The 24,318-nt window shown below is 35.7% G+C and overlaps 2 protein-coding genes across 4 annotated transcripts in view; one reads left to right on the top strand and one right to left on the bottom strand.

Annotated features, from left to right (window-relative positions):
- The first annotated feature begins 5,382 nt into the window (after nucleotides 1-5,382).
- Nucleotides 5,383-24,318, top strand: part of LOC109540388 (adenylate cyclase type 3) — a 34,388-nt gene continuing 15,452 nt past the window's right edge. Inside the window, exons 1-6 of the mRNA XM_048662616.1 lie at nucleotides 5,383-5,421; nucleotides 6,005-6,154; nucleotides 13,138-13,253; nucleotides 13,311-13,422; nucleotides 20,193-20,320; nucleotides 20,371-20,529. Of these exons, the coding sequence (XP_048518573.1) occupies nucleotides 5,383-5,421; nucleotides 6,005-6,154; nucleotides 13,138-13,253; nucleotides 13,311-13,422; nucleotides 20,193-20,320; nucleotides 20,371-20,529 (704 nt within the window). The remainder of the gene's footprint in view (nucleotides 5,422-6,004; nucleotides 6,155-13,137; nucleotides 13,254-13,310; nucleotides 13,423-20,192; nucleotides 20,321-20,370; nucleotides 20,530-24,318) is intronic.
- Nucleotides 13,485-19,994, bottom strand: LOC109543554. 3 transcript variants are annotated; one of them, XM_048662473.1, is made up of 15 exons: nucleotides 19,855-19,994; nucleotides 19,752-19,799; nucleotides 19,644-19,694; nucleotides 19,542-19,592; nucleotides 19,448-19,480; nucleotides 17,136-17,174; nucleotides 17,025-17,072; nucleotides 16,877-16,927; nucleotides 16,725-16,826; nucleotides 16,630-16,662; nucleotides 16,530-16,574; nucleotides 16,350-16,466; nucleotides 16,263-16,295; nucleotides 13,669-13,945; nucleotides 13,485-13,611 (listed from the first exon to the last, which is right to left on the bottom strand). In XM_048662473.1, the coding sequence occupies exons 1-14, from the start codon at nucleotides 19,950-19,952 to the stop codon at nucleotides 13,669-13,671; spliced, it is 1,026 nt and encodes a 341-aa protein (XP_048518430.1). In that variant the 5' UTR covers nucleotides 19,953-19,994; the 3' UTR covers nucleotides 13,485-13,611. The 3 variants fall into 3 exon arrangements, with proteins under 3 accessions (XP_048518430.1, XP_048518429.1, XP_048518431.1); XM_048662472.1 differs by having other exon boundaries at nucleotides 13,485-13,945; XM_048662474.1 differs by lacking the exon at nucleotides 17,136-17,174 and having other exon boundaries at nucleotides 13,485-13,945.

Genomic DNA, 24,318 nt, shown 5'->3' with positions numbered 1-24,318 from the left:
TTTGCTTCTATTAAATGTTTTGTTCATAAAATCTCTTATACAATCATACTTGTAGTAAATCGTCAAAACTCGACGAGACCTGCTATTCTCATTGGTTTTCCGGCACCAGTAGAAGAAAGTGTGCTCTATTCAGCGACGAAACAAGCATCGCTCTGTTTTGTCTGGTTTCCGGAAAAAATTTTTTTGGATTTTCCTCACTTGTGCACTCCTGCATGAAAAAAAAAACGCAAAAATTCTACAATAGTTGTAAATTTTGCTGCTCTAATAGAAGAAGTTGCGTGCTATTTACCGGTGTCACTAACGTGGGTCGACCTTGTCTTCTTTCCATCGAATGAATGAATGGAAATCAATGTGCCAAGATGTTGAGGGCAATTTTCTCAGGCATGCAATACTAAATGCAAAAAATCGCCAAAAGTCAACAAAAGCCCCTCTTTTCGTGGCCTTTTCCGCACTAATAGCGGAAAGTGCTTAGGGGTGTAACCAGCATCGCTCTGTTTTGTCGGGTTTCCGAAAAATTCATTTTGGAAAATCAATCTGCTTTGATGTTGGGCGAATTTTTTCGACTTATGCAATCGCATTTGTAAAAAATCGCCATAATTCAACGAAAACTGCTTGTGGCAGGGGTTTTTCAGTACAAGAGGAACGTGCGCTCTATTCAAAGTTCTAAAACGCATCGCTTGTGTTCATGTTATTCCCGTATAATAAATTTTTCTGAATCAACCTGGTTTGATGTTGGGGGCATTTTGGCATTACTTGTGCAAGCATACTTGTAAAAAATCGTCAAAACTCAGCGAAAACTTCAATGGCCACAAGTTTTTCAGCACAAGAAACGGAACATATGCTCTAGTCAGTTGTGCAATGAACATCGCTCTATCAAGCCTTGTTTCGAGAGTAGATATTTTTGAAAACTAATCTGCCATAATTTGGAGTATTTCACCAAACTATGCACTCTTATTTGTAAAAATTGCCACAATTCCATTAAAATTGTAATTGCTGTGTATTTTCAGAAAAGTAGGTACTCGAAAAAGACGATCAAGAAGACCAAACTGTAAAGACGACGAGTTTTCTTGTGAAATCGATGTCTTAATTTGTATGCATAAAAATGCACAGTAAAATGTTAGGAAAAAGCCGTTTTTCTGTTTAGCGAGTTTTGTTAGAAATATTGACTTGAAAGTGAACAAATCTGACTTAAAAAAAAAAACAAATTATTTACAGCGACGAAGGTGACGAGTTTTACAAATAATTGATTATAAACTTTTTCCTGTTCTGTTTGGAGAAATCTTTTCGGGAAAAATTCACCAAAAATTATTAGGGTTTTGTCCAAAACTCGAAGCTACAAAAGATACTAGAAAACATTTTACAATGCTGTTAGAGAGGCGAGTATCAGTAAAATTTTAGTAGTAATTTTTCACAGAAAACAGCTGAAAATAATCAAAGCTTTTAAGTAAAACTTCGAAATACTGCGTCTTTTGCGTAGAAACAATTGCTTATTAAAACCTTTGCTAAAACTGGAGACCTTAAATTTTGAAGAAACTTTAAAAACTGTATTTTTTCGGAAAAAAAGACAATAGAAGTTTGTTTCGATTTTATCCTAAATTGAAAGGAAAACGAGTATACGAAAAAGACGCTCAATAAGACGAAACTATAAAGACGACTAGTTTTCTTGTAAAATCGATCTCTTAATTTTGATACATAAAAATGCACGGTAAAACGTTAGGAAAAGGGCGTTTTTCTGTTTAGAGAGTATTTTGTTTAGGAATATTTACTTGAAAGTAAAGAGACCTGACTTAAAAAAAACACAAATTCTTCACAGCGGCGAAGGTGGCGAGTTTTCGTCACCTAATAATAATTGATTATAAACTTTCTTCTGTTCTGTTCGGGGAAATATTTTTGGGAAAAATCCACGAAAAATTGATTAGGGCTTTGTCCAACATTCAAAGCTGCAAAAGATACTAGAAAAACTTTTACAATGCGGTTAAAGAGGCTATCAGTGAAATTTTAGTTGTAATTTTTGAAAATAATCAATGCTTTTAAGTAAGACTTGGAAACAATGCGTATTTTTGCGTAGAAACAATTGCTTAATAAAAACTTTGCAAAAACTGGAGACCTTAAATTTTGAAAAAAAAACTTAAAAAAATGTATTTTCTTCGGCAAAAAGGGAATAGAAGTTTGTTTTGATTTTATCCTAAATTCAAAGCTAAAACGGGTATTCGAAAAAGATGATCAAGAAGGCTATAAAGACTATAAAGACGACGGCCTAGTTTTATACATGAAAATGCCCAATAAAACGTTTTTCTGTTTAGGTAGGATTTTGTTTAGAAATATTGACTTAAAAGTGAAGAAACTTGAATAAAAAGAAATCATGCAAAGCGACGAAGGTGACGAGTTTTGCAAATAATTGATTATAAACTTTGTCCTGTTTTGTTCGGGAAAATATTTTTGGGGAAAAATTCACGAAAAATGATTAAGGTTTTGTCCAAAATACGAAGCTGCAAAAGATTCTAGAATATATTTTACAATGCGGTTAAAGAGGCGAGTGTCAATAAAGTTTGAGTTATAGTTTTTCACAGAAAACAGCTGAAGATTTTCAATATTTTTATGGGAAACTTGGGGGAAATAATGCGTTTTTTGCGTAGAAAAAATTCATTAATAAAAACTTTGCTAAAACTGGGGACTTGAAATTTTGAAGAAACATTAAAAACATTCAGAGCGAAGAGGTTGTCGAATTTTCGCTAAAAAAACTAAATAAAATTATTTGGTTTTTGTGCCAAATTCAAAGCTAAAAAGGATTTTCTAAAATTCCCTGCAAAGCGATGAATGAGGCGAATTATATTTTTGCGCATTTCACTAAACACTTAGCTTTGTTAACGATTTTTGAAAAAACCTTCATGATTTTCGGGAGAAAACGTGACAAATTTATTTTCGTTTTTGTCCCGCGTCCGAGACTGAAAAGAGTTTTTGTAAAATTCATACAAAAATCTTCCAGATAATCAGTATTTTTAAGTGAAACTCTACAAAATAGAGCGTTTTTGAGTAGAAAGTAAAGCAAGAAAAAAAATCAGTTAAACTAAAAAAACTCAAAGAGTGATTGCAAACTCGCTTATTCTGTTCGTTTTTCGATAAAAAATATTAAATTGTTGCCCCAAATTCGAAGCTGGAAAAGGATTTCAAACCTTTTTACAAAGCGACGAAGGAGGCGAGTGTTTCAATAATCCGTTTTTGTCCCGAATCCGAGACTAAAAAAAGTTTTTGTAAACTGCCTCCAAACTCCTTATAAAATCGAAACAAACTTCTGTTGTCTTTTTTTTTTCGAAAAAAATAAGATTTTTATCACTCGGATCCCTCTGAAGACTCCACTTTGTCAAAAAAATATGTTTTTTAGTTTGACTGAATTTTTCTAGAGGCCTAAAGACTGGAGGCCTTAAATTTTGAAGAAACTTCAAAAATCTTCAGAGCAAAGAGGGTGTCAAATTTTCGAAACAATTTTTTGTAAACTTGTGCTAGCTGGTCGTTTTTTCAAGATAATCTTTATTACTATCGCTAAAAAAAACTAAATAAAATTATTTGTGTTTTTGTGCCAAATTCGAAGCTAAAAAGGATTTTCCAAAATTCCCTGCAAAGCGATGAATGAGGCGAATTATATTTTTGCGCATTTCATGAAACACTTTTAGTTTTGTAATCGATTTTTCAGAAAACCTTAATAATTTGCGGGAGAAAACGGGACCAATTTATTATCGTTTTTGTCCCGAATCCAAGACTGAAAAAAGTTTTTGTAAAATTCCTACAAAAACTCTACAAAATAGGGCGTTTTTGAGTAGACAGTTAAGCAAGAAACAAATTCAGTTAAACTAAAAAAACAGAGTTTTTCGACAAACTCTACCGTCTTCAGAGGGATGCGGGTGACGAATTTTCCCAAAAACTTATTGCAAACCCGCTTATTCTAATCGGTTTTCGATAAAAGTTTTTTCGATTTTTGCCCGAAATTCGAAGCTGGAAAGGGCTTAAGAAACTTTTTTCAATGCGACGACGAAGGCGAGTGTTCTAATAAAATTTATTTTACAACTTTTTCTTAAAGTTGGAATTTCAGCAACGTTTTCCATGTGGTCCTTACCGGTTACTGAAAGTTTTCTATTAGAAAATTTTTACCGGCACTTGTCTAAAATCTATAGAAGCAGGTACAGGCTTGACAGTTAAAAATAATTCAGATTTTCAGTAAAAAAAACCGAGGTCACAGACTTTCCCCCAAAAAAGATACAGGGTGTCAACATTTGAAAAATATGATATTTAAAACCTCTTTTGCATCAAATTTTGTACACATTGTACTGTGGCTGACGCGAATTTTTGGTCTCATCTGTCGAGCCACTAAATTTTTCAAAATTATTAACACACTGTTGCACCCAAATCTATCGCCTTCAGCATTTGAACTTCATTCAGCTTTACAGCCATTTAAATTCCCGCGTGTTTTTACATATTTTCAGGCACAATGTTTTTTAGGTGCCCCCACCCATAAAAATCTAAAGGCGTTAGATCGGGTGATTTGGAGAGCCACGTCATCAGCTTCTACTCGATACAAAGATCTCTTTTTGAGAGCGAGTCCATTTCAACTGGTCTAAATGCAAACTACCACAATTTTATTAGAGCCTAATCGATGTCGAAGTAGATTCCGACATCCAGAAGACTCTAATGTATTTGTTGTGCAAAGAACCATGTAGTTTGTTGTTCTTTTAGCAGGGGCGTGCCCAAAGGGCTCAACACAGCAAAAGCACTTGTCCGAATAGATTTAAACATCCAGATATAGAAGCATTCGGTGTAGAAAACTGCAAGTTGGCAGTTAAAACAAGCACCGCTTAATAAAATATGGGCTGCTTAAGCCGACGCTTTAATTATTCAGGAGAGCTGAGTTTCCATTATGGCAAAGCTCGGTTCTCATGAATAAATTTAGATGACCTTTCCATTTAATGGTAGCTGGAATAATAACTGATGCGCTCTCGTAAGGGTGCAATGGGCTACTTGCCTGCATCGGCATTAATAACCACGTTCTCTCGAACAGAAAATTTGCATTAAAAAGCTCTAGAATTAGTTTAATTGAGTGGCCAAAGCAAACGCGCTCAGTTCAATCACAAATCAGTTTTCAATGCTTGCAAGATCGTTTGGAGGCTGTTTTGCAGTTGGAGGTTTAAGAAAGTTTTTTTTTAAGTTCCAAGTTCATAGCAAATCCGCGAAAATTATTTCAAAGGTTTTTCGTTTTCTTTCACTTTTACTTCCTCTGAACACAATGAAGTTGATAAATCAACGATGCCAAAGTGAAAAACCCTGATAGTGGACATTTTCGAGAAGAAGCAAATAACAAGTTCACAAGTCTACAGGAGAAGAATCCCAAAGATGAGGGAGACCCTATGGGATAAATTCAAACATCTTATTGTAGGCACATGAAAGTAGGTTCCAAACAAACGTTTACGCCTCAAAAAAATAAGTGAATCACAGACGAAATTTTTTTCTTCATGGAAGAGTGGAGTCTGACCAAACCGACCAGAGCAAAAAATTAATCTTATTGGGTTTTTTTGACCAATTTACGATCTTTTTACTCTACTTTCCCTTGCCCTATCGAGGTCAATTTTGAACGAAAATAAAGAAAATTTGCAGAAAATCACAGGCTTCTTCACAAGACCCCAAGAGCCCTACAATTACAGCAAACACCTAATGAAAGTTCCAGCAGAAGGTCGAAAGTTCAACGGGGATCGATCGGAAATCTGTCCCAGCTACACGACTTGAAAGCCTTTCAAATCGCATCTGAGACACACATACACACCGTTAAAAGTTTCTAATTTAGAAAAATCGCCTCATGTGTTGCTTTTGCATTAATAAATTCATGGCGGGATGGATTTCGACTTTTTTAACAGAAATTCCGAGCTGAGTGAGTCTCCATATTTGGGGGCATTTAAATGCGGAAGTGAATTTGTGGAAACTTCGACCAAATGGAAAAAATGATTATGTTTCTTTATAGTTGGGAGCCACCGGAATTTTGCTGGTAGTAGCCAAAGTTCTTGCCACCGTTGCTTATACAGCCGAAGACGAACAGCAGAGAAGAACCTTCTTGGAAACAAGACAGTCTTTGGAGGTCAAGCTGGTGATTGAAGAGCAAAGCGCTGAGCAGGTAAGACTTTTTTCGGTTAAAACGCTTTATTTTTATATGATTCTTTATAGTATGTACAGGGTGTGTTAAAACTGAACCTTTTTGCTACCTTAAGAGATACAGGGGAAGATCAAAAATTGTCATTTTTAAAATAGTTTTCGGCAGAATATTTTACGGTATTTTGCATTTGCGTTTCGGTTTTCGCTCTTTGATTGCCATTTGTCGCCTGATTACTGTGTTATCTATTTGTCATTTTTCACTTGTTTTGCACGTTTTAAACATTTTGCGATAAATTGTCTCCGAAACACACAAACCCACATGTGTTTCGACGATAAGGTGTTTTAACCGATGAAATCTGGTTAAGCCTGCACACATTCCCAGATTTTCCCATTTTTTTGCTTGAAAACTGAGCAGTATTTCAAAAAAGAAGGTTCTTGATAAGTCTCTTGAGGCTATCATGAGTTACTTATCCGAATTTTTCCAAGGGCTCAATATTAATGGCAAAAACAAAGCATAGAGCGAGTCAACGTGCATACAAGTGGTATTGAGATTTTCTGGAAAGCTACTAGTTTTCTAAGCATTTAGAGCCAAATTTCCTTCTCCTGATGCTCGAATGGGAAATTTTTTCTTATCCCCGCCAGTGCTTCGAATTGACAGCAAAATTGAGAAATGAAACAGTCACTGAGGAAAAAACAGTTTAATGGAAAAACCTGGAAAATATTTATTGACAACCAATTTTATCGGTTGTTGAACAGATTTTCACATGTTAATTTTTTCGCTAAAACCAAATCTCCCATCGGAAACAATTCTGAAAAATTGATAAAACATCCGGCCAACCAGAGGCTCCCTAATGAACATTTTGCTCAGGGTCCGCTGTAAGTAATTTTCGAAAAAGTCCAAAAAATAGGCAACTGATAAGTGGGCTTCTGGGATTTTTTCTCATGGTGCTCGAGCCAAACTTAAAAAAATATCTCCACTGGACATTGGCAGGAAATCTGAATAAACCGCCGAAGATCGTTAATTGAAGTAAAATTATTCAATTTTGTGGAAAATTTATTGTTCAATGGACCTTTGAAGATTTAACTTTCTTTTTAACTTTTACTAACCCAAACCAAGTGTTCTGTTGTACAAGTTGTTTGATCTATAAAAGACGCCCTGAATATGGAAACGAAAATTTTTTCGTTTTTTTCTTTTTTTCTCTTTCAAACAAAGCTTTTCAGCGAAAAACTTTGCCTTTGTCATCAACATTTTTTATGAGTAACGTTTTACCAGCAACGGCACTGAGTTACTGCGCCGGTGCGTTGAGTTGGCACACAAAGCCATTTGCGCAGCACTGCGCTAACTCGTCAAAATGCACTGAATCACCTTTTCTGGAGAAACGATTGCTTGGTTGATTGAAAAATTATTTGGCCTAAAACGGTGACAAGTTTTCCAAAGAGATTTTGTTATTTTTCTTAATTATATGCTTTTGCTTCTTCTGATCGTTTTTTGGGAAAACCTTATTTTTTTTTTAAAAGACAACAGAAGTTAAAACAACAAAATAAGAAGCTAAAACGGGTATTCGAAAAAGACGATCAAGAAGACCAAACTGTTTTTTTTTGTAAAATCGATCTGCTAATTTTTATGCACAGTAAAACGTTGGAAAAAAGGCGCTAAATGCTAGTTTTATTTAGAAATATTGACTTAAAAGTGAAGAAACCTGAATTGAACTGTGAAAAAGTGAAGAAAAACAAATTATTCACAGCGACGAAGGTGACGAGTTTTCCAAATAATTGATATTAAATATATTTAATATCAATTATTTCGAAATTTAATATTTTTGGGAAAAAATGCACGAAAGATTGGGGTTTTGTCCAAGATTCCAAGCTGCAAAAGGTTCTAGAATTTTTTTTAAAATGCGGTTAAAGAAGCGAGAGTGGCAGTAAAATTTCAGTTGTAGATTTTCCCGGAAAACAGCTTAAGAGTATCAATGTTTTTAAGGCAAACTTATAAATAATGCGTTTTTCGCGTGGAAAGAATTGCTTAATAAAAACTTAGTTAAAACTGGAAACCTGAAATTTTGAAGAAGCCTTAAACTTTTTGAAAACGTTTGCAAAGCTTTCYTTCTTAGCTCATCTCTGCAATTTCTGCCGAAACAAACCAACCCACTTGGACAAACTGATGGCAATTTCGCTTGTTTTATCCATAAAAGATGCCCTRAATGTGGGAACGAAARTKTTTGTTTTTGCATCCAAATATTTAACGTTCACCAATKGATTTTACTCGATTTTAACATTTTWATTTTTTTGTCCCAAACRAAACTTTTTASCGAAAAAGTTTGCTCTCTGTAAAATATCCAGGCGATCCAGGRCTACTTTYTTCCAAGACACTAGAAAGAGTGTTTTTGACAAAAAAATTAAATGTGGCTTAAAAAAAGCCAAAGTATCTCCAAAGCCAAAAATCATAAAAAGTATCTCAAAAAATAAATAAAAATTGGAAAATTATATTTTYGCCTATTAAGCGAGTTAATGGAAGTTTTCGGATTTCGAACCAAATTTCCGCATTTGGGGCTCAAATGTAACAAGATTGTGAACTTCAATGGAACCAAATTACCCTTGAATATGACGAAATAAGCGAAACATGTTGATTGAGGTAAAATTAGTCGATTTTGTGGGCATTTTGCGGTTTTTGCAGCACAAAATTATGCGGCGCGAGAAACGGAATTTTATGGATTTTCACGTTTTATTTTTCGAACAAGAAGCTTCCAATCGAAAAAGTTGTTCTTGGCAACATTTGGCTCTAAAAACCCATTTGTACCTGTTATCTCTGCAAGTCGTCTATTTTTAAAATTTATTATAAAAAAAATCCAAAAACAATCGCAAACTCTCACTAGCGTTGGCTATCAATTTTTCCATCATCGAGATCATGAAAAACGTACATTGAAAAAAGCGGCCGATGAAGTCAAAGTTTAGATACTTATTATGGCTAAGCTGCTGATGGAAGAGGAACCAAATTTACGGTTGTTTTATATCGAGCTTTGAAGATTCCAAGTTAAAATAAAAGATAAGTCGCAAAATATTAATAAATGTCAGGCACGAAAAAATCGATATCGCAATTTAGAAGAAGATGTAGTACTAAATTAAATAGTAAAGGTAGAAAACCAGAGTGAAAAATGTTGTTTTCGAAAATCGAACAAATCGCTATTGAGAATGCACACAGAAGAAAATACCAATAAATGCAGAAAATTACCTTCCAAGACAACAGAAACTGAAATTCACACAAAATCGACGCTTGTTTTACATGCTTGCTGTTCGTTATTAAAGCAAGAAATTCAAAGAGCGCAATAAAGAATTCAGATAAAATCGATCTGCTAGGAAAAATGTAAAGCCAAACTTACCGAAAGCTGCATCGCGTCACCTGGAAACAAAAAAGGTGTTTAGTGTCCAGGAAATAATTCTAAGCTCCATTGAAATTGAAATGTAAAAAAGGCGTGAAATATCTGATCCAAACTGCTCTCAAAAAAACGTGTTTTTGCAAAATGCCTACATTTTTTCGGGAACCCTGTATATTAGTGACCTATCTTACCAGGTGTCTGCATGCTGGGGCTCCATCCTGGACCATTTCCATATCGGATGTGATTTACGAGCACCAAAAGTTCACTTTAGATAAATAAACCAAACAACACTTTTTTACTTTTCGGCACCAAAAGGCCAATGTTTCGACTAAATATGACCACGACTGGCAAGACACGCAAAGAAACTGACAAGTTAGCTCGATCCTCGCATGTAATACATCAAATATTTGCGAGTTTTGCAAAAAAATCTGGCGATTTGAACAGTACAAACATGATAATCGTCCTTTTACCGGTTTACTCGTCTGAATGATTCACTTTTTTTTATTGAGAAAGTAGCCGCAAATGTAAACAAAACTCAGATCAGGCGCACAATGGGCATTTTATGCTCAATGAGAACCGGATTTTTGCGGATTGTGACCAATTTTTGGACAATCCGGAACTTGAAAGGTTTAGCATTTTTTTAGGCTCATGCGTGTATCGAATGGTGTATTTGAAGAAGTTTTTAATTTGTTTTTCGGACCACTTTCTAAATATTTGCTTTTAACTAAAGCTATTATATTAGCTTGTTGATTCAGAACGATATTCTCAAAAAATATACCTACAGGGTGCCATCCAATACATCGTACCATTCTCCCGATATTTCAAAAATCATAATTTTTTCAGAAGTTTCACCATCAATAGCCGGGGGTTTCACCAACACTTTTTCTTAATAAAAGCTTGCATTAGAAGTTTTCGAATTTACAGTTGTTGGAAACTAAATTTGAAGTTTCTACAACACCTGTAGGCTTTAAAGTATAATCTTTGAAGGGTTTTCTCTTGAATCGCGTCAATATTTAAAACTAATAATCAAGAAATCTCCTCCAAGCCGCTATAAATCGTCTTGAGTATTAAAAGAACCAAAAGCAGTCGCGAACTCTCGCAAGCGTTCGCTATCGAATTCGCTACGTTTATTGAACCTAAAGAGTCCCTGATGATTAAATTCCCATTAAAGGCAACTTTTCATTTTTTTAATTTATGTTAAGGGCTCAGAGCAATGAAAACATACAGTTTTTCAGATCTAATTTTCTGAGCAATTTCGTCCCGGAATACATTTGTCTTTCACTTGATTGGGCTGCGCAATTTCAGGTCGTTTTTGCTAAATTTTCACGTTTTTTTGTTGAATTGTATGCAGTTTTTGTTATTAATTTTGTTAAGTAATTATTAAGGAAATCTGTCCGACTTGGAACTTCAGATGTTTAGCGGCTAATTTCAGGAGTTTTCTCCATTTCGACAAGTTGCTTTCACAACTACTAAAACTAGTATTGCATCAAATTTGCCAGAAAATTGTTTTTCCTAAAAATTCACAAGAGTTTCGCACCGATTATTTACCTGCGTCGAACTCAAATAGGCCTGGGTAACACTTTGAGTTGCGCTATTGAGTTGAGAGCGCTAACTCATAGGTTAATAAGTTATTTATTAATGCTTTACGAGATCCAAGACTGGAATTTTCACATTTAAAGAAAGATCATCAACATTTTTTCTGAGTAATATTTTACTACCTACTTTGTTGAAACAACTCAAAAAAGTCATCTAGATTTTCCCAGCAACAGAACTGAGTCTAAAGAAATTCGACGAGTTTTCTTGTAAAATCCATCTCTTAATTTGTTTGCATAAAAGATTCCTTTGCCAGTATTTTACATCAAAACGTTAGGAACAAGGTTTTTCTGTTTAAAGACGATGTTGTTTCGAAATATTGACATAAAAGTGAAGAAACCCCAGTTTCCCAGAGTTTTCCAAATAAATGATTATAAACTTTCACTTTTTCAGTTCGGGGAAATATTTTTGGAAAAAGACCCATAATTAATTATTAGGGTTTTGTCCATAATTCGAGGCTGCAAAAAGTTTTCCAAACATTTTTGCAAAGCGGTTAAGAAGGCGAGTGTTTCAATAAAATTTATCTTATAATTTTTCTCAGAACATACCTGAAGATTGCCAGTATTTTGAGTAAAACTAAAAAATAATGCTATTTTTGCGTAGAAAGAATTGCTTAATAGAAACTTTGCTAAAACTGGAATGACCTGAAATCTTCAGAGCGATGAAGGTGGCGAATTTTCCAAAAAAATCTTTGAAACTTTTGCTCTCTGGTCGTTTTTTCAAGAGAATCACAATTAATTTCGGTAAAAAACTGAAGAAAATTATTTGGTTTTTGTGCCAAATTCGAAGCTGAAATGGGTTTTCTAAATTTTGATGCAAACCGATGAATGAGGCGAATTTTTTAGCAAAATTAATTTTTTAATTTTTGGCTGAAAAGACCCCATTATTGTCAGAAAAGAAGAAAATCACCAGAAAATAATGATTTTTTGCGCTTCCAATTAAAAACTTGTAGTTTTGTGATCGATTTTGGAGAAAACCTTAATGATTTTCGATGAAAAACGGGGTTTTTCATCGAAAACATTTTCAAACATAAAAAACATTTCCGTTTTTGTCCTGTACAAAATAGAGCGTTTTTCAGTAGAAAGTAAAGCAAAGAAAAATCAGTCAAATCTAAAAAAAACACATTTTTTTAACAAACTCTACAATCTGTTATAAACTTTCGCTGATTCTGTTCATTTTTCATAGAAAATTCGATTTTTGTTCCAAATTCTAAGCTGGAAAAAGATTTCAAAACTTCTTACAAAGCGACGAAGGATTCGAAATTTATTTCATAATTAATAAAGAAAAAGTAACTTGGCCAAAACTGGAAAATTCTGAAATTTGAAGACATTTAGAAAATATTATTAATAAATGCCCTTTAAAACAAATCTACAAGCAAGTAAAAAAAAGGCATCAACATTTTTCCAGCAACTGAGCTGAGTTACTGTGCCGGTGCGTTGAGTTGGCGCATCAAGCCATTTGCGTAGCACTGCGTTAACTCCTAAAAATTCGCTGAGTTACCCAGGCCTACACTCAGGCACAAGAACAGTTCTTCACCTTAGTGGAGAAATGTTGAGAGGTTAATCGGTTGTCCATACAAATCTTGAGATAAATTGGCCCCTGATTCTCTGCTGGTGTGTGAATTAAATTTGATGAAAAACGGCAATTTCTACACAAACACGGTGTTTTCTCGGTATTTCTTATAAAAAATGTGCATGATGCAGGCCAACAGAAATGCAAAATTCCACCCGGAAATTGAAACCAATCGATCCTGATCGGAAACAATAACAAAATCTTCAAATAAAGTGTACATCCGGTATAAAAATAGCCGGCAAAATAGAGGCAATTAATGGGCAAAATCGTTCAGTTTTGTGCAAAAAAACGCAGGAAAATCCCTTATGATCCCTGGGCCCCATGGGCTAAAACAGACTTTTTACCACCACAAAAACCTCCGCCAGGTGCCAAACTAGACCATTTTTCATACAAAACCTCGAATTCTACACTTCCAATGCATATAAAAAATCCTTTTGAAAAATGCACGGTATTCTTGCTTTCAAAGGAAAGGCTGCTGCTCTCGGTGTTGCCAGAGCATGTGGCTGTGCAGATGAGGAAGGATTTGGATCAAGCCGATAGCCAGTTTAAGAAAATCTACATGAGCCGCCACGAAAACGTTAGGTAAGCTTTGCCCAAAAAGGCTCCATCGAAACCGCTAACTTATCGCTGTTCTTGCAGCATCCTCTATGCGGACATTGTCGGATTCACCGCCATTTCTTCCACGTATTCCGCTCAAGAATTGGTGAAAATGCTCAATGAACTGTTCGCTAGATTCGATAAGCTTGCAGAGGTAAGATGTAGTCAATTGTCCGAACTTTATTAATGGAAACTATAACTAAATGAACAACTTCATCGTGTAAGCCACCGTATATTAGAATAAGGTCTACAATGGTAGTGGCGGCCTGAACCATCTAAAATGAACTGGAAGCTTGAAAAAACACATCGACCTTTACCCAAGCTGACACCAACTGGGAAAAAACTGGCCGAAAAAATGTTTCCCTTCCTTTTCATCTGATGTTGCCAGACCTAAACTTACTTATTCCGAACTCGTTCTTCCATTGTGGTATGGATAAACCAGTGGATAGGAGGGATAGGGATAAACATGAGGGTAATAAATCTGGCTGGGATCCGAAGGATGTCCTCCAAATCCAGCAGTGTCCAGGGCTCTGGAGCATCCGGGCGCAAACTGAGGGTAGACTAAGTTTGGCCATTGCGGAGACTGATAACCAGGAAAATATGGATTGTAAGGCATCAGATGGTCAAAATAGTTGCGTTGGGAGCCAAAAGTGTTTCCAACATACTCGCCAGGATTCCTAGAATCATAAATTTGCTTCAAAGTGGATCAACATGAAATAGCCGTGTATTCAGCGGAAGGCTTGTTTCATTCGCCCCCGAACAATTGCCCAAAGTTTCCGCCTAAACTGATCAATTTTCAAGTCTTTTCGGGAGTTCAAAGTTTGTAAATTGTTGTTAGATGTTCAAGCTAGCAAACTTCGAAAAGGTTTTCCTTTTTCGAAAGGGCGATCATTTTGATTCCCTCTTTTTAAAGGTTAGGGGTCTGACGGAGGTCTAACTGATCAGGATATTTGGCTTATTTCGTTTGAGGCTTTAAGGTTTTCACATTTTGGCTTCTATGTCTTTAGAGGTTATAAATTGTTAAAAACCCCTATGGAGGAACCATAGTGCTCGAAACCAATTGAAAAACCTTCGATAAATTGATTAACTCTCCACCAGTGCTCGGTTTGTTCGCGCTTGTGTTTAGCAGAATGCTCGTTCAAGTTCGCAAACGTTTCGTTGAGCTGCTGAACAATGGCCAGAGGTTGCTACATTTGCCTAAACTTCTGTAAGAACTGCAGAATAAAAAGGGTTGAAAACGTGCATAAATGTTCAACATTTCTGGATAAAACGCCGATTTTTCTCTTCATCTTTTTACAGGTTAGAAATGTGTAACAAATTATAACTAGAAAATACAATTTGCAATTTTTCCGATAGAAAATTAGCTGATAAATCAAATATTCCATCCAAAGCGTCTGACAGAGGCTTGACTGATCAGGATTTTTTACTTATTTCGCTGAGAAAGCATTTGAGGCTTTGGCATGTTCATATTTTGACTTCTATGTCTTTAGAGGTTATAAATTGTTAAAAAAAACCCTATGGAGGAACCATAGTGCTCGAAACCAATTGAAAAACCTTTGATAAATTGATGAACTCTCCACCAGTGCTTGGTTTGTTCGCGCTTGTGTTTAGCAGAAAGCTCGTTCAAGTTCGCAAACGTTTCGTTGAGCTGCCGAACAATTGCCGCAAGTTGCCACATTTGCCTACACTTCTGTAAGAACTGCAGAAGAAAAAAGGTTGCACACGTGCAGAAATGTTCAAAATTTATGGATAAAAGTCCGATTTTTTACTCCACATTTTTAACAGGTTAGTAATGTGGGACAAATTCTAACTAGGAAATACAGTTTGCAATTTTTCCGATAGAAAATTAGTTGATAAATCAAATATTCCAACCAATCTGAGCCATCTGATGGAGGCCTGACTGATCAGGATTTTTGACTCATTTCGCTAAGAAAGCGTGCGACGCTTTGGCGTTTTCATACTTTGGCTTCTATGTCTTTAGAGGTTATAAATTGTTAAAAAAAAAACCTATGGAGGAAGCATAGTGCTCGAAACCAATTAAAAAACCTTCGATAAATTAATGAACTCTCCGCCAGTGCTCGGTTTGTTCGCGCTTGTGTTTAGCAGAATGCTCGTTCAAGTTCACAAACGTTTCGTTCAGCCGCCGAACAATTGCCGCAAGTTGCCACATTTGCCTAAACTTCTGTAAGAACTGCAGAAGAACAAAGGTTGCAAACGTGCAGAAATGTTCGACATTTATGGATAAAAGGCCGATTTTTTACTCCGCCTTTTTACAGGTTAGCACTGTGTGACAAATTCTAACTAGAAAATACAGTTTGCAATTTTTCCGATAGAAAATTAGTTGATAAATCAAATATTCCAACCAAAGCGTCTGATGGAGGCCTGACTGATCAGGATTTTTGACTTATTTCGCTAAGAAAGCGTGCGAGGCTTTGGCGTTTTCATACTTTGGCTTCTATGTCTTTAGAGGTTATAAATTGTTAAAAAAAAAACCTATGGAGGAAGCATAGTGCTCGAAACCAATTGAAAAACCTTCGATAAATTGATGAACTCTCCACCAGTGCTCGATTTGTTCGCGCTTGTGTTTAGCAGAAAGCTCGTTCAAGTTCGCAAACGATTCGTTGAGCCGCCGAACAATTGCCGCAAGTTTTCGCATTTGCCTAAACTTTTGTAAGAACTGCACAAGAAAAAAGGTTGCAAACGTGCAGAAATGTTCAAAATGTATGGATAAAAGTCCGATTTTTTACTCCACCTTTTTACAGGTTAGCAATGTGTGATAAATTCTAACTAGGAAATACAGTATGAAATTTTTCCGATAGAAACTTAGCTGATAAATCAAATATTCCAACCAAAGCGCTCGAAACGCCTTCAAAAACGCTTGATACATTAATAGTATTTACACCTCTGTTCGGTTTGTTTGCGCTTCTGTTCAGCAGAATGCTCAGTCAAGTTTGCGAACGTTTTACATACTAATGTAAACTTTTGAAAACTTACCGACCTTCCCAAAGTCCCCTCAATTGGGATGCTCTGGAACAAGTGGATTACGTTAACCATGAAAATTGAAAATCTGGTTCAACTTACGACTGCCCAGAGCGTTCAGTAGCTCCAAACCGATCATCTGGAGCCAAATTTCCAGGAATTTCACTTTCCGGTCCTTCGGAGCTTCCCGCTGGAGACCCGCACACGACCTTCTCGTTCCTGGGATCGAAAAACACCAGGAACTTTTAGAATTTTCCAGAGTATGAAAAACGGTGAACTCACCTAAAATTCAGCGCTTTTTCCTGCCCCACCTCAACTCCAGATGCCCTTAAAAGTGGCAAATTTGTTAACAAACCTGAAGAGTTATATGGTTATTACTTACGGTGCTGGACCGGATCGAGTCTTTCCTTCGGCCCTAAAAGAGTTTTAATTCAATTCATATTTTCTGCTTGGAAACGTACAAGCACTGGATTTTACCCTATTTTGTTTTCTGGGGCTTCTTCAGGAACATTTGTGTCATCAAGGCTGGTAGTTCGAGCTGCTGCTTCAAATGGTTTGGTTTCTTCAGACTTTGAAGCCCTAAAATTCACACCTGCCAAATGTGTTCTCTGAACCATGCTAATTCTTACGGTGTTGAAACACTCGTTGCGGCTGACTCGCTGTCGTCCACTTCTTCAGTGCTAGAAAGTGCGTTTTTTTACAACGAAGAAACTCAAATTTGATCTGAAGAGGCAAGGAAGGTGCCAACAATTTTGTCTGCATCAAAAATGCACTTACATATTATCAGCCGCCGACTCCTTCATTCCATCCTGCACAGTGGACTCGCTTAAAGCAAATAAAGAATGGTTTTTACAAAATGATCCGGCTATTGACAAAAAAAACACTTACTGAGCTTCGCTGGGTTCACGAGAATCCACAGCATTTGGCCTGTAGAGCGTAGACAATGATACGAAGTTTTAGTTCTTGGCCAAATTTCGTGAGGAATTTAAAATATGACCAAAAGACTCGTGACTCTTCAGGTTTAAAGCGATTTAAGGAAAATGAAGACAACCTGGCAACGTTGCAAATGGCAGTCAATGTGGGTAAAAAGCCCGCAGTAGAAGAATGAAGTTTGCAAATTTTGTAACTACAAGGAATATTGTTGCTTGTATTTTTTATTGGGTAGGAATTCCGGATAAGATTATATGGCCAAACGAATGTCTTAAGATGTAGTTTGAAATTTGCCGTATTAAACTTCGGTATATCCGGTATTAAACTTCGAGGATTTTGAATATTTTGACACTTTGCCTTCTAGTTTTTTATTGGTTAGGAATTTCTGATAAAACCCTTAAAATACTTCATCCAAGATGTTTTAATGTTTATTCAGATAGCTTCAATCGTTTTCGAGATATAGGCGGAAATCTGCACGAATGCATCAAATTTTGGGTTCATCGTTTTTGAGGTTATACATTCATCTACAACCTAAAGAGGGAAAGTAACTTCCAAAACACTCAATACTCAATAAACACGCAATACTTCTAATCAATGAGCGGATATTTTCTGCCGTTCCAGAAATATTTGACTTTTTCAACACATTTGCTTCCATCTCTTTGGAGGTTAGGATTTTCCCATCAAAGGCGAGCCGGAAAAGACAGTTTTCCAGATTTTATAAATTGAATGGATATTTTCAAACAATTATAAGATTTAAGGTGTTTTAGTTGTAACAGAACCCATAATTTTCAGATCAATTTTGCTTCAATATTTTTAAAGGTTCGGAATTTTTGATAGTACCATACAGTAAAAGAATAGTAGCCATTGGATTATTAAAAAGTTGCTAACGTCTTCCAAAAACTGATTGGATTTGTAAACCCGTTTATGAGCTACGGCGTGTTTTAAGCTTGAATGGACACGAAACGTTGGAATTTTCCCTTCTATGGCTTCAGAGGTTAATAATTTCTGATCAAACCTAATGGGAAACAGCTTTCAATGCCTTTAGCCTCAAAAATTCTTTTGGCTAATCAGATTTTTCCAGTTTTTGAGATATAATCGTTTTATATTTGATTTTTTTCGTTTTCTCGCTTGTACCTTTTTAAAGGTTAGAAACGCTACTTTTTCCCTATCAGGAAAATATAGTCAGTCAACGACTGATTTTTGTAATTTCACACAGCGTCTTTTATGCTTCAGAAGGTACATTTTAATTGCATTTTGGCTCCTATCTTTTCAGAGGTTAGGAACATATAAGAAAGGCTAATGGAAAAATGTGGATTTTGATGTCAAGTAGGTTCAATTTATCGAAATTGTCAAACTTTTTATGAGGCACCGAATTGGCCCCAAAATGTGGCCATTTCAGTTTCTACCACTTTAGAAGTTAGAATTGTGAAATAAAGCGTATTGAGCAAATACAATTTGCAAACCCAATTTATCAAAAAGGTCTTTACGAGTCTCCAGATATTTTGTACAAATGTACGTACTGAAAGTTCGAATTTTCGCTTCTATCGCTTCATAGGTTAGGAATTACTGATAAAACCTAATGAGAGACAGCTTAAGATGTATTGTACCGAAAAATTCCATCGACTAATCAGACTTTCTGCAGTGTTCGACGTATGATTATGCAATTTTCGAAGCTTTTTTAGTTCATTTTTAGTTTTAGCTAATTTCCCCATCAGGAAAATATAGTCAGTCAACTACTAATTTTTATGTTCAAACCTGTTTATCTGTTTTCAGCTTCAAAAGGCAGATTTTATTTGCATTTTGGCTCCTATCTTTTCAGAGGTTAGGAACATATAATCAAGCCTGTCAAGTCATTTCAACTTATCGAAATTTTCACACATTGACACAACTAACCCAAACCAACCCAAAATGTTGGCATTTCAGCTTCTACTGCTTCAGAGGTTAGAATTGCAAAGGGAAAATTGAAAAAATACAGTTTGTTGCGCATTTTATCAAAAACATGTTGAGTATTGAAACAAACGAGTATTCAGATGTTTTGAGCAATTTTGCAGATATTTGAGTTTTACCTATGAAGTTCCCGAATTTTTGTTTAAACCATTACACAGGTTAGGAAAAGTGGTAACAAATGCTTAAGAGCTTAGGAACGTGTGGAAAACCTTAATCAGGAAAATACACTGTTCGGTTTATCTAATCAAAAACTTTGACTCTTGGAGCAGTTTTCCAGACAATTTTTGCTGCGCCTCCTTTAGAGGTTAGGATTTTATACTTACAGTAGCGCACTTCTGAGCGAGTAAGCAGTTGAACTACAAACCAAAGAAAGTCATATAAATGGGCTGGACTTGGCCATTAAAGTGCCACTCTTACTCGCTAGCCCCCGGCCCCACTTCGGACGACTCCGAGGACTCTGAGGCCTCCCTGAAAAAGATTGAGTAAACGACCTCAAAATCCCTTTGAGGGTGGTTTTACCCATTATTGGCTAGCACATCCGGATGCGGCAAGGGTTTGTTGTGTATCAGCCTAGAGGGTAAAATTTCACGCTATAAACGAACGTAAACGACTGGTTCTAATGGGTACCTTTGTAAAGCCGCCCTTAGGTTGGGTTTAGTGGAACCCGCCCCAATTCTGTAACCAATTGATGAGCTCGAGCCACTGAAGCTTTTGCTTCTTGAATACTTACGGAAATGATTGCAGCCTGCTGCTGAACTCTTGCGCCAGGCGACATTCAGCTATGGAACTTAGAAGAACCAGCGCTAATTGAACTCGGATGGAAACCATGGTTCTTTTGAGGTGAAACTGGGAAGAACCACGCGTGTACCAAATTTATTAACTACAAAAGCACTTAAACGCGATTTAATGGTTATTGGTTTCGATTGTTGTTGGGAAACTACCAGCGCTGAAGGAGCTGGATTTAATTAATTTGCCCAATATTAATGTTGATATTAATTGCGCCTTTAATTGTTTTAAACTGTAATATACAGAGTGTCCCGCTGAAGCCTGCAAAAAATGATTTTCCAGAAATACCAACAATTGCGCATAAAAATCCTTGGGGACTGTTACTATTGCATCAGTGGGGCTCCGATTGAGCGGCCAGATCATGCCGTCCTTTGTGTCCACATGGGACTGTCCATGGTGAAAGCCATCAAGTGAGTGATCCTTTTTACGCCGATATTTTGCCGAAAAACGTTTTTTGAAGATATGTGCAACAAACGGCCAACTCGCCTGTGGACATGCGAGTGGGGATTCATACGGGAGCTGTCCTGGCCGGTGTCCTGGGACAGCGGCAGTGGCAGTTTGATGTCTACTCTAAGGACGTGGAACTGGCCAATAAGATGGAGAGTGCTGGATTGCCCGGGTAAGCTACAGCGTGTTGAACTTGATAGGTTTTTCCTGCAGCATGGGGTTAATTTGTTTTTCTTCAATGTTGTTGAAGACTGAATTATTATTCTATTAGATTCGATTCAATTATAATTCGACTCTTAAGACAGTTTTAGTTAAAAAATCGCAACTGGAAAACTAAGCGAGCTGGAAGAAAAACCTTTGAACTGTTTATTAGAGCGATTGGGGCTGCTTGAGTAGAAGAATTGGGAAATTAATAGCGAGTTTGCCTGATTTTTAATCAATTTTCTAGCAGATATTGGCGCCTAAAACTCAAAACCCCCCTAGTTCAGAACATGCACACTGAGCGCTTGATCAGAGCAATTAACGCTCTTTTAATCGACAAATTGGAGGATTAGTGGCATTTTTTCTTAAATTATCTTGAATTTTTAAAATTATGAAACAACTTTTATTTCAAAAGCTTGTAGGCGAAAGTAGCTCTCTTGTTCGTGACTAAAAGAGTAACTTCGACGGAGCTATTCAGGCTCTCCGGCGAGAGAAATTGGAAAATTTATTGTAATTTTGACTGAATTTACAAAAAAATTACTCCATTGGCGATTTGCAGCTTAGAAACCAAACGATTTGAAGAAAAGGTTGCTAAACTCTTCATTAGAGCCAGCGGTTGTGGTTTTTAATTGGGAAAATTGAAGAGTAAACTGTAATTTGTCCCGATTTTACTAAATTTTCAATTAGAAATGGACACTTTTAGAAAAACGGCCCGTGAAATAAATTAAACTTTGAAGCTAACCAAACTGGAACGACACTCTAAACCTTCCAATAGAGCAATTAAGGCTTTTTTAGTCGAAAGGAGAAATTGAGGTCGACTTTCGACTTCGACTTACATTTGACGAATTTTCTAAATTAGAAAAAGATTAAATAGATTAGACGCCTTTTATAAAAAAATGTAAAACTTCGAATCAAAACAAGTTCGGAAAAGAAGTTCTTAAACCTTAAATAGAGCGAGTGACGCTATTTTAGTAAAAAAAAATGAAAAATGTGCCGCGATTAGGCCCGATTTAAAATCAAATCAATCCGACATTGGTGACTAAAACTGATTCACTTTAAAAAAATTTCTAACTCAAGTTTTTTTCAAAAATGTTCAACTATAAAACCAAACACACTGAGACAAGGAGTCATTTAAGCTTCAATAGAACTAAATGAAGCTCGTTTAGAAATAAAATCGCAATTTCGGGCCGTTCAAAAAATTATCCAACACTGGCACTTAAGACTCTTTGACTTTTTAAAGAATCGCAGCTCATAAAACAGAGAAGCAAAAATTAGGAAATTACTTGCAGTTTCCATTAAATTTTAACGAATTTTTTAAATTGTAAAAGACTTTTGTTTAAAAAGTTGGTCACTCTGAAACCAAGCAATTCAGAAAAAAGCACTTTAAGAAAAAGTAGATCTCAAGTTGCAATTTTTTGTGATAGAAAAAAATCTACTTAGCCATTAGTCCTTAAAAACATTACTTTAAAAAATGTTAAACTCCGAAATGAAACAAGCTGCGATTCGACATGATGAAACAGTACAAGCAAAAATTTGGAGTTGACTTGCAGTTTTCCTTAAGTTTTGACGATTTTTTTAAATTGTAAAACGACTTTTGTTTAAAAAGTTCGTCACTCTGAAACCAAGCAATTCAGAAAAAAGCACTTTAAGAAAACGTAAATCTAAAGTTGCAATTTTGTGTCATAGAAAAAACCTACTTGGCCATTAGTCCTTAAAAAAAAATACTTTAAAAAATATTACGACGAAATTAATTTAAAAAATATTACGAAAAATAAACTCCGAAGTGGAACGGGCTAAAAAACACCTCGACGTCTTCAATTGAGCGATTTGAGCGTCTTGAATTTGAGAATTGAGATGCAGTTGAGGTCAAATTTTTAAAATAAGAAAGCGTTTGTTTGTTGAATAACATCATAACTTTGGAGCTAAAAACTTGAGAAAAGGAGCTCTTCTTACTTCACTCAAGCATTTTTGGGTATTTTAATGAAAAAAGTTTTTTCCAAAAATATCTCAATATTTTAAACTAAAACTTTTTACAATTGAAAAATTGGTAACTCTTAAACCAAATAAGTCAGAAAAACGAGTCATTTAGTCTTCAAAAGAACGATTGAAAATCTTGAAGTGAAAAAATTGGAAGCGGTTGAGGCTCTTTTAGTGAACATATTGGACAATCAGTTGGCTGTTTTCTTCAATTTTTCGCAATTAAAAAAAGAATAGGAACCGACTGTTATTTAAACATCCGTAGCTCTGAAGCCAAGCAAGTTGACCAAAGATAGTCGGTACTTTTCGATAGAGAAATGGAGGCTCTTTAAAAAAAATTGGGAATTGAGTTTGAGTTTGAATTCAGTTTTTTTTTAAGTTTCGATTAGGCGATGGTCCTTAAGAGTGCTGGACTTTTAAAAAGTTTGTGGCTCAAAAACAAAATCCGCTAAAGACCAGCACTCTAAGCCAGCGTATAGAGCGATTGAGGGTCTATGAGTGGAAAAATTGGGAAATCAGTTTAATATATTTTGTTAAATTTAACAACATTTTAAAATTGGAAAACTGCTTTTGAATGGAGAATTAGTGATTCTTAAGCGAAGCAAAATGGCAAAAAAGCTGCTTAATTTTCACTGGAGCGAGTGAGGCCCAATAGGTAGTGAATTTGGCAAATTAGTTCAGATTTCGTGCGATTCTTCACGAATTTCCAATTAGGCGTTGGCGCTGAAGAGCGTATTTCATAAAAAATCTGATAACTCTGAAACGAAAGGTTTGCCAAATTCCTCATTAGAGCGATTGAGGCTCGTTAAGCAAAAACATTTAAAAGGTGCTGTTCTTGTCAATGTTTAACAATTTTTTTTGGTTGGAAAACACAGTTTGCTTAAAAAGTCAGCAACTCTGAGACCAAACAATTTGGAAAAATTCACCATTAGCTCTTCAATAGAACAGTCAAATATAAGAATTGAAAATTAGTTGCAATTTCGGCCGATTTGTTTCATTTACGCTTAGACACATTTGCTATAAAAAAACCCGGAACGCAAACAGGCTGGGAAAAAATGAGCATATTCTTCAATAGGGCCATTGAAGTTTTCTAAATGGAAAATATTTCGCTGTTTTGTTCCAATTTTTGCAAATTTTATTAATCAAAAAACACTTTTTATTTCAAAAATCCAACAAGATGGGAAAAAGCGCTCATAACTCGTCAATAACGCAATCGAGGCTCTTTTAGTGGAAATCTAGAAATAAGTTCCAGTTTTGCCAGATTTGGTTACTGGTTTTCCAAATTAAGACGGTTTTTCGTTCAAAAATTCGTAGCTCTAAACCAAACACCTGGTGGAAATGACGTCCAAACTCTTCAATAGAGGCGTTGAGGCTTTTTAAGTGGGAAAATGGGAAAAGTTTTTTTTAAATCTTTTCAAAAAACGCAGTTTAGTTAAAAAAAAATGTGTAACTCTACAACCAAGCAAAGTAGGAATCATCGCTCTTAGCTCAAGGACCGAACACGCTCAGAAAGAGCACGTGAAACCTTCTAGTAGGTGCATTTGATAAAAAAATGTGGGAAAACGTCGATGTTTTGCTGGTTTCTTTCGAACACCCTGAAGAAAATAAGCCTGAACTCTTGAGTACAACCATTGAGAATCTTTAAGCGGAAAAATGTGAGAAGAGGGTTTTCTTCAAATCTCTACTAATTTTTACAAACTTCTTTTTGGGTATTTCGCCTCAAAAATTTTTGTCTTTAAAAAAGACAGAATTTCCTCACGTCTTTTATTATAGATTGATAAAT

The sequence above is a fragment of the Dendroctonus ponderosae genome, unplaced genomic scaffold, assembly GCF_020466585.1.
Source record: "Dendroctonus ponderosae isolate FM_Combo_2020 unplaced genomic scaffold, Dpon_F_20191213v2 Dpon_F_20191213_11, whole genome shotgun sequence".
Classification (NCBI taxonomy): domain Eukaryota; kingdom Metazoa; phylum Arthropoda; class Insecta; order Coleoptera; family Curculionidae; genus Dendroctonus; species Dendroctonus ponderosae.
Note: the sequence above shows the minus strand (reverse complement) of the source record. Positions and strands in the feature narration are given on the sequence as shown.

Excerpts from the sequence above, each read along its gene's own strand:
- LOC109543554 (XM_048662472.1), bottom strand. The coding sequence starts at position 19,952 with ATGGTTTCCATCCGAGTTCAATTAGCGCTGGTTCTTCTAAGTTCCATA. Across the intron at positions 16,928-17,024 it reads GAGTCGGCGGCTGATAATAT|CACTGAAGAAGTGGACGACA; the intron begins GTAAGTGCATTT and ends CGCACTTTCTAG. Across the intron at positions 16,467-16,529 it reads GAAAAAGCGCTGAATTTTAG|GAACGAGAAGGTCGTGTGCG; the intron begins GTGAGTTCACCG and ends TTTCGATCCCAG.